This window comes from Cataglyphis hispanica, chromosome 23 (genome assembly GCF_021464435.1).
Source record: "Cataglyphis hispanica isolate Lineage 1 chromosome 23, ULB_Chis1_1.0, whole genome shotgun sequence".
Classification (NCBI taxonomy): domain Eukaryota; kingdom Metazoa; phylum Arthropoda; class Insecta; order Hymenoptera; family Formicidae; genus Cataglyphis; species Cataglyphis hispanica.
Window position 1 is genome coordinate 1,259,958 of NC_065976.1, and position 8,500 is coordinate 1,268,457.

General features: G+C 31.3%; 3 protein-coding genes across 4 annotated transcripts; 2 read left to right on the forward strand and 1 right to left on the reverse strand.

The window, feature by feature from the left end:
• Positions 1 to 134: 134 nt before the first annotated feature.
• LOC126858018 (ADP-ribose pyrophosphatase, mitochondrial) lies at positions 135 to 1,610 on the forward strand. The gene is made up of 3 exons (XM_050608026.1): positions 135 to 259; positions 318 to 552; positions 737 to 1,610. The coding sequence occupies exons 2-3, from the start codon at positions 327 to 329 to the stop codon at positions 1,369 to 1,371; spliced, it is 861 nt and encodes a 286-aa protein (XP_050463983.1). The 5' UTR covers positions 135 to 259; positions 318 to 326; the 3' UTR covers positions 1,372 to 1,610.
• On the reverse strand, positions 1,435 to 4,647 carry LOC126858010 (uncharacterized). Of its 2 annotated transcripts, XM_050608013.1 has the most exons (5): positions 4,231 to 4,647; positions 4,039 to 4,129; positions 3,854 to 3,960; positions 2,963 to 3,178; positions 1,435 to 2,789 (listed from the first exon to the last, which is right to left on the reverse strand). In XM_050608013.1, the coding sequence occupies exons 1-5, from the start codon at positions 4,483 to 4,485 to the stop codon at positions 2,307 to 2,309; spliced, it is 1,152 nt and encodes a 383-aa protein (XP_050463970.1). In that variant the 5' UTR covers positions 4,486 to 4,647; the 3' UTR covers positions 1,435 to 2,306. The 2 variants fall into 2 exon arrangements, with proteins under 2 accessions (XP_050463970.1, XP_050463969.1); XM_050608012.1 differs by having other exon boundaries at positions 3,854 to 4,129.
• Positions 4,648 to 4,854: 207 nt separating this feature from the next.
• On the forward strand, positions 4,855 to 8,161 carry LOC126857994 (pre-rRNA 2'-O-ribose RNA methyltransferase FTSJ3). The gene is made up of 6 exons (XM_050607978.1): positions 4,855 to 5,055; positions 5,204 to 5,667; positions 5,755 to 6,691; positions 6,833 to 7,249; positions 7,345 to 7,723; positions 7,802 to 8,161. The coding sequence occupies exons 1-6, from the start codon at positions 4,989 to 4,991 to the stop codon at positions 8,043 to 8,045; spliced, it is 2,508 nt and encodes an 835-aa protein (XP_050463935.1). The 5' UTR covers positions 4,855 to 4,988; the 3' UTR covers positions 8,046 to 8,161.
• The last annotated feature ends 339 nt before the right edge of the window (positions 8,162 to 8,500 follow it).

Here is an 8,500-nt window from a genome sequence, read left to right on the forward strand (position 1 = left end):
TATTAGTAACGGTTACTGGACACAAAAACAAAAACTTATAGATATAATATATAAATATAAATCGAGCAGAGATCCTATAATATTTTGCTGCTAAAGATTATATAGAAAAAGAGAGAAAATATAATGAGAAAAATATCTTTTCTCTTATTTCTGCAATCTGTTGTTGGAAAGAGATGATCTCTTTCTGTTTTTCTCTTCTCTTTTCTCTCTCTCTCTCTCTCTCTCTCTCTCTCTACACTTCGGGCTACGTTAATACTAGGTATGTATGTATATATATTATCTTGTCACATATTCATTGCATTGATTTTCCTGGAAAGAGTTGTCAAATGAATACTAGATGCACGAGAATGCTTCATCAGAAATGTACGCAAGGTTTATATCCGTCCAGTAATATAAAGAGATTTACGGTGCCGGAGGAAAAAATTCCATGGACAGTTGAGTATCCCGAGTATAAACCGGTAGCGTATACCGCTGCCGCTCTTCAGGGTAAACCTTGGGCAGATCCGGACATCAACGAACCCACTTTTAAACCAAGATGGAATGCGATAGATGGTAAAGACTACTTTTTCTTTGTCTCAATTTAGGACAATTGTCATAATTACGTAAATAATTGACGGGAAAAAAATACACAGAGAATGTCATATTTATGAGGTTAACGAATACACCGTAAACTAGAGCTAATATTGCGCATGCGAAACGTTATCGCGCTATATATTCGAAATACAATTCTTCACAGATAAGGTGAATCGAAAGAGTTTTACGGGTAATTACATTGTGAACGCGGATGGTCATCCTTTAAATCCTGTGGGACGAACCGGTATCGTAGGACGAGGGCTTCTAGGCCGATGGGGACCGAATCACGCAGCTGATCCGATCGTTACGCGATGGAAACGCGATAGTGCGAAAACTGTGGAAGTAAACGAACACACAGGGAAACCCATATTACAGTTCGTTGCTATACAAAGGCGAGATTCTGGAGAATGGGCTATACCGGGAGGTATGATTGATCCCGATGAAACGGTCTCCATTACCTTAATGAGAGAATTCATGGAAGAAGCTTTAAACTTTTTGGAAAAGAATGATGGTGAAAGAAAGATGCTTCAAGATTCTATAACGGAATTCTTTGCGAAAGGCGACGAGATTTACAAAGGATATGTGGACGATCCGCGAAATACAGATAACGCTTGGATGGAGACGGTAGCTATAAATTTTCACGACGAGGACAGTAGTGTTGTCGGGAAACTCGCGTTAAAGGCCGGAGATGACGCGCGTAATGTAAGGTGGATGGACGTAAATCGCCAAATAAATTTATACGCCAATCATAGCGAATTTATAAAAAAAACCGTACTGCAACGTAACGCGCATTGGTAAATAGATAATTTACAATTACAATTACTAGCGCTCTAAGGAAAGGAGATATCATTGTTAAAAAAATGAAGTTAAAAAAATTTATTTTTGTATACTAGATCTATATGTATCAATTCACATATGTACTTTGCACAAACACGAATTATTAAACGTCATTACTGTCGTTTGTGTTAAACTATATTATAAAACCTTAAGTCTAAAAATGTACATTTTATTCAATAAAATGAAATTTTTCAATGTAAGACTCGATAAAATATATACATTTAAAATTAATTGAAATTATCAACTACAATACATCAAATATTACAATCTCAGGACTCGGAATTTTGCGAGGGCGTGCGATACCCAAATTTTTCTCAATTATAATATGTCGTATCATGCATATTTCCACATTTAATTTTTTGAATCGTTCATCACAGTTATGTTCCAACTCAACCACGACTTAAGTACCATTATATATAAATATAAAAAATATAACTTATATTTATACATAAGTAGTTTTAAAATTTCCGCTCAATGTAAACGTCATATAATACACAATATATTTAAATGAAATTATATATACATATAACTTTAACAAAATGAATATAAAGAATCTTTAAGCACTATATATATATATATATATATATACTTTTTCAAACGTTTTGTTAAACATAAATAAAAAATATGAAAATAACGAAATGTGAAAATGTTACGAACGAGGGCAAGATTGCGACCTAAAGTAAAATAAAAGATTTATATGACATTATAAATTGAGCAAATATTTGCATCGATATTGCTCTTATACATATAATACGTATTTCTACGTATAAATACTAAACACAAAAACTTTAACACAAAAAAAAAATAGAAACTAAATGTAAAAATTAATACATTTGTACTATCTACATGATTCCGCTTAGCGCACCTTGATGTTGATATAGCAAAAGTATTTTTTTTTAACATGGCACGTGACAATTGTTGGTAGTTATCATAATGGGTGCTTGACTAGATTCTCTTAAGCCGAGGAAATCTAAAAATACTTGAGTAGGATCTTCGACTACTTTTTCATATTCTGATGATTCGAGCGTACATTTTTCCATGATATTCGTACTTAATATTTTATCAACATTTGTATTCAACGTGTAACCATTTAATTTTAGGCGCATATCATTTGTCTTATTTTTAAAATTTTTTTCAGTTTTTGAACATGTGTTTGGTATAGTAAACATATTGTTATTTTTCTGCAAAGTCTCAGCTTTTTCTAAATCAAGTGCATATTGCGCTTGTATCTGACCCAACTTGGCTGCTCTGACGAAATAAGTGCGCGCGATATCAATATTAATCGGTAAACCTCCCTTTCCTTGGGCATGGAAAACTCCTAGATTATATAATGCATCAGCATGATCATGGGCCGCGGCATCGTTGTAATATTTTACAGCCTGAAGAAAAATTATAATTTGATATATTTTTTAAGAGCATAGTTTTTTCAGTTTTAAATTTTTTATGTTTATTATAAATCGAATATCTTTTGTATAGATTGGAAAAGTTTTTGTAACTCATTTAGAATTAATTTTTATAGCTCTCTAAAAATGATCTAAATATTAGAGCGTACCTTTTTTTGATCAGCTAAAGTTCCAATGCCTAATTCATAACATAAACCTAAATTAAACATACTTCCGGGGGATGATAGATTAGCGCCCGCGGAAAAATGCATCAAAGCATCTTTATAGCGTTTTTCCTTTAATGCTTTTATACCGTAACGAAGTTCATATTCTCCTAATACTATTTTATGAGTATTTGTAAATTCGTCGGCAGCCTCTTTAAATGCCTAAGAATATAAAAAATCTATGTAAGGATACAACACTTTATATGTATATTTATTTCTTTACAGAAAGAGTCAATCATTCTAAAAAAATATTTAAAATAAAAAAAATATATAAATATTCTTGTTTATTTCACAACATTTTTAATTTATGCAGTAAATTTTGCAAAATATAAAGTTTAATAATTAGTTTTAAAAACTTTAAAATATACATTTTATTGACGAAAGATACGAAAATGACACACTACTTATAATTTTCAATTTTCAAAGATAATATGCAATAAATAAGTATTAAAATAAAACAAATAAATAAAAAAAATTTCTTACTATGTTTACAGAAACATCTTCAAATTTGTTAGAAAATGTATAACTAAATAAAGAATGCGTATATATAAAGAGATATATAAATATAAATATATATATGTATGTATTCTATATACTTATTATTTATTATAATCATAAATTGCATATATCAATAACATAATATATATATATATATATATATATATATATATATATATATATTTATATATATTATCAGGAAGATATATATATATATATATATATCTTTTCCTGATAAGCTTAGTCAGGAGCATAAAAAATATTGTTTTCAAATTAATTTACTTATATATTTCTAGCACATAATTACAGAGTATAATTTCTGCAACATAGCATCCTCACCTCTTCAATGGTGATAGGACCGAATGGTTTGGCTGCACTCCATTGTGAATCTGAATCTTGGACTTGCAGCTTGGACTTTTTATTACTATTACCAATACAGTTAGTGACTGGCAAAATACACTTTGGTTTTAAATTCAATATTTGCGTGAATATAAATGAAACTCTAGAGTAATCATATAATTTACTTTTTAAAGTCTCATTACTGTCTCGATCAAAGATTCTTTTACGGAAGCAAAGAGTTTGGCATACAACCCATCCAGCTGCCAATATACTGGACTAATAAAACAAAAGTTACATTAGCGATTCTCAATAAAATTTTTTTGATGTTGCTATGATGCATTACGATAAATAATATTTATCTTGAAAAAAATATTTACCCAACCAACAGCCTCTGGCCAACCGTGCTTGGTATTCCATTCGTGTTTCTTGCCTTTAGCACCGGCGCTTTTAGCCGATCCGCAAAAATTCTTATCATAGGTAATAAAAATTGGTGAAAGAAATTTTTGTTGGCATGTCAAGCTTGTTTTGACTTCGTTCTTCGCGTTATCCTGCGATGATTGCGAGTAAACGTTGGTGCGACAGACACGTCGCTCCAACGTTTCTCGGATTCCACGAACTACAACCTTCCACATTCTCTTATTTCTTTCTCTCCCTTTTATATGTTAGGAAAACAACGTAATTCGGTTAGAAAGATAAAAATTGCTATTATAAAATGGATACGACTCAATGTCCTTACTACAGGTTGCATCTACGCTACGCTAAAAGCGAGTGCACCAAAATTTGCGCAGTCTGCAACAAATTTATAGAAGAAAACAAGTCGGTATCATTTTAATATAAAATGGCTCTATTTGCATATAGCTGCGTTTTTGGATTTAAAAATTCTCTATTCGAGCGCCAATTAAAACATCTAATTTCTATATATTTCTGCTCATGTGAAAAATAGGAAAATTTTTTATGGTTAAGTTGGTAGTATTTATTGATATCAATTGTGTGTGTGTACATCTGTATATGTGAAATAATAATTTCTAACCTATATCACAAACGTTGTGAAAACCACGTTGTATAAATATTGAATAGCACGTATTTTAAATGTGTATATTTATCTATGAAAAGTTAACATTTATTTTTTATTAAAATGGGAAAAAAATCAAAGATTGGAAAGCAGAGAAAAGATAAATATTATCAATTAGCCAAAGAAACAGGTAAAGAAAATAATAATTATTAATACATAATAAAAGAGAGAGATGGGATTACTAAATTAAAATTTATAATAGCTTGACATGCCACAGTATTTGTGTCAATTTAATAATTCTTATTAAAATAATGACTAAAATTGAATTTTTGGTTCAGGTTACAGATCACGTGCTGCTTTCAAATTAATTCAATTAAATCGCAAGTTTGAATTTTTGCAAAAGTCCAGAGTATGCATCGACTTGTGTGCAGCACCTGGTGGCTGGATGCAAGTTGCCAGACAAAATATGCCAATATCATCTATAGTTATAGGCGTAGATCTGTTTCCGATAAAGCCTATACCAGGATGTATCAGTCTTACAGAAGATATTACAACAGATAAATGTAGAGTGGCTATTTCGCGTGAATTAAAGACATGGAAAGCTGATATTGTTTTAAACGATGGTGCTCCCAATGTAGGAAAAAATTGGCTTCATGATGCATATCAACAAGCTGTGTTAACATTATCAGCTGTTAAATTAGCTACTCAATTCTTAAAAGCTGGTGGTTGGTTTGTAACAAAAGTATTTCGATCTAAAGATTATCATCCATTAATCTGGGTGTTAAAACAGCTATTTAAAAAGGTATTAATATTATTATTACTATTTAAGAGCAATATCTTTTTTATTAATGATTGTCTGTCATTTGATTATCACATAATTCTATTGTAGGTACATGCTACTAAACCTCAAGCTTCGCGTAATGAATCTGCAGAAATCTTTGTAGTGTGTCAATATTATATTGCTCCTGATAAATTAGATTCCAAGTTCTTTGATGCAAAGCATGTATTTTCTGAATTAGAAATAGAATCTACAAACAAATCAAACTTTCTTCAAGCGGACAAGCAGAAGAAACAAAAAGCAGAAGGATATCCTGAAAATGATTACACATTATATCATAAATTGTCCGCAAAAGAGTTTATTGCCTGTGAAAATGCAATTGAAGCTTTGCAGAATGCTTCTGAAATAGTAATAGATGATGAAGTTATCAATAATCATGAGAAAACAACTAAAGAAGTTAGAGAATGTTGCAAGGATATCAAAGTACTTGGTCGGAAGGATTTAAAATTATTGCTTAATTGGTGGAAATCATTAAAAGGAACACAAGCAGAAACAGAAGAGAAAGAAGATGTAGTAGAAAATGAAACTACAGCAGCATCTAAAGTTATTAGCCTCGAAGAGCAGGAAGATTTGGAAGATGTGATAATTGAAAAACAGATCGCCGAGCTCAGGGAAGAGGAAGCTAAAGAATTGAAGAGCAAGAAGAAGAAAGCTAACAAAGAGAGAAATAAATTGAATAAACGCCTTAACTTGCAAATGATTCATAAAAATGATGAAGGACCTAAATTAGAAAGGGATGATATGTTTAAATTAAGTCAGATTCAAACCTATGAGCAATTGGAACAAGTTACAGATCAAACGCCTGATGTTTTAGCAGAGAGTGATGCAAATTCGGACGAAGAACAAGTCAAACCAAAGACGGTTTCTTACAAGAAAGATACAGGCCATTTGGACAGCAAAGGCTTATACTATAAGGCAGAAGATAGCGAAGATAATGATACCGATGCTGCATCAGATGATGATACAGATAGTGAAAAATCTGGACTAGGTATTACGTTTTAAGTATTAACATTAATTTTGAATATTTCTTTTCAAATTTTTTAATTTTAAAAGATTTCTATGTATATTCTATTTCTCTTTCTTCTTCACTTCTTTAAAATTTATAATAAAAATTATTATTGCAAAATAGGTCTGGAAGATTCAGAAGACGAAAGTACAAAAAAAGTACAAAAGAAGAAACAACAATGTAAAGATTTTGACAATTCTAACAATCCTTTGCTAACTGACTTAGATTTCCGGGATAAAAAGACTAAAAAGATTCATAAAGCTGAACTTTGGTTCGAAAAAGACGCATTTAAAAATTTAGAGGATGAAGATGATGCAGATTATGAATTAGATAAAATGATCGAACAATACAAGAGGAAGGGTGGACATATTCTTGGAGAAGAGGAGAAGACAGAAAAAAAAATTAATAAGGAAAAGAAACGCAAAGTTAATGAAAACGACGATTCAAATTCGGATTATGACATGGAAGAAATGATGGCACCTAAAAAAGTAAAGAAGATCGGCGGAAAAGACGGTTTTGAAGTAGTACCTCAAGAAAAAGGTAAGAAAGCTTGGAAATTTTACCGACTGAGACAAGTAATACTTGCTGGCAGTTGTTAATTATATTAACTTACATATTCTTTTATGATTGAACAGATAACCAAGTAAAAAAAAGAAAATTGACCCCTGAGGATTTAGCACTCGGATCTTTGATGATTCGTAAAAAATCTCGAAGAAATTTGATTGACTCTGCTTGGAATAGATACGCATTTAATGATGAAAAATTACCTAATTGGTTTGTGAAGGATGAGGAAAAACATATGAAGAAGGAAGCACCTGTACCTAAGGAACTTGTCGAAGAATATCAGAACAGAGTCAAAGACTTAAATGTTAGACCAATTAAGAAAGTAATGGAAGCTAAGGCGAGAAAAAAGAGACGCTCAATGCGCAAACTTGAAAAGGCCAAGAAGAAAATGGAAAACTTGATGGATAATGCAGATATCAACGACAAAGAGAAGGCTAGACAAATTAATGCGTAAGTATGATTTTTTACGAAATATCTGATTTAATGTATAATGTACTCATTTTAATACGAGATCTTTGATTTAATTAGATTGTACAAGAAAGCCAAGAAAGAGCCAAGAAAGGAAGTTAAGTATATCGTAGCAAAGAAACATACCGCGCAGAAGCGGGCAGTTCGGCCCCCTGGTGTGAAAGGTCGATATAAAGTTGTCGATCCAAGAATGAAGAAGGACTTACGCGCGGCTAAAGCTAAGGAAAAAACTAAAGGACGTGGAAAGAAAAGTCGAGGCGGTAACAGACCAAGAACAAAACCTATGAAGAGGAAAAGTAAATAATTCCCCTAAATTTATATGATAAATAATATTTAACAGTTCTGACTAGAACCTTTTGCTATGCAAAATTTTTTCCAATAATTAATGAGATATGTAAATAAATAATGTTTCTATTTCACTTCAAACTTTAGATTTCTTTCTTTAAATATGCTAATTTTGATTTATTTGTGACTAATAGAGGATGTTATATGATAAATATTGATGTGGAAAGTATGCATAAATTACTAACGACATACATATAAATTGCAAAGGCTACATTTAGATATTGTTTACATAAAGACGCCCAATCCAATATAGTCTCTACGAGCGCAAAATATACCGTGTTAATAAATAGTCGTGAAATACGATCTTATTCGCGATTAGTCGAACTTGTCCTTGTTTTATTTCAAGCAATTCTGCTTTGTGCATAATGTCAATATACACGGAAATAATCTGAGGCTTCTCTATCCATAATAAAA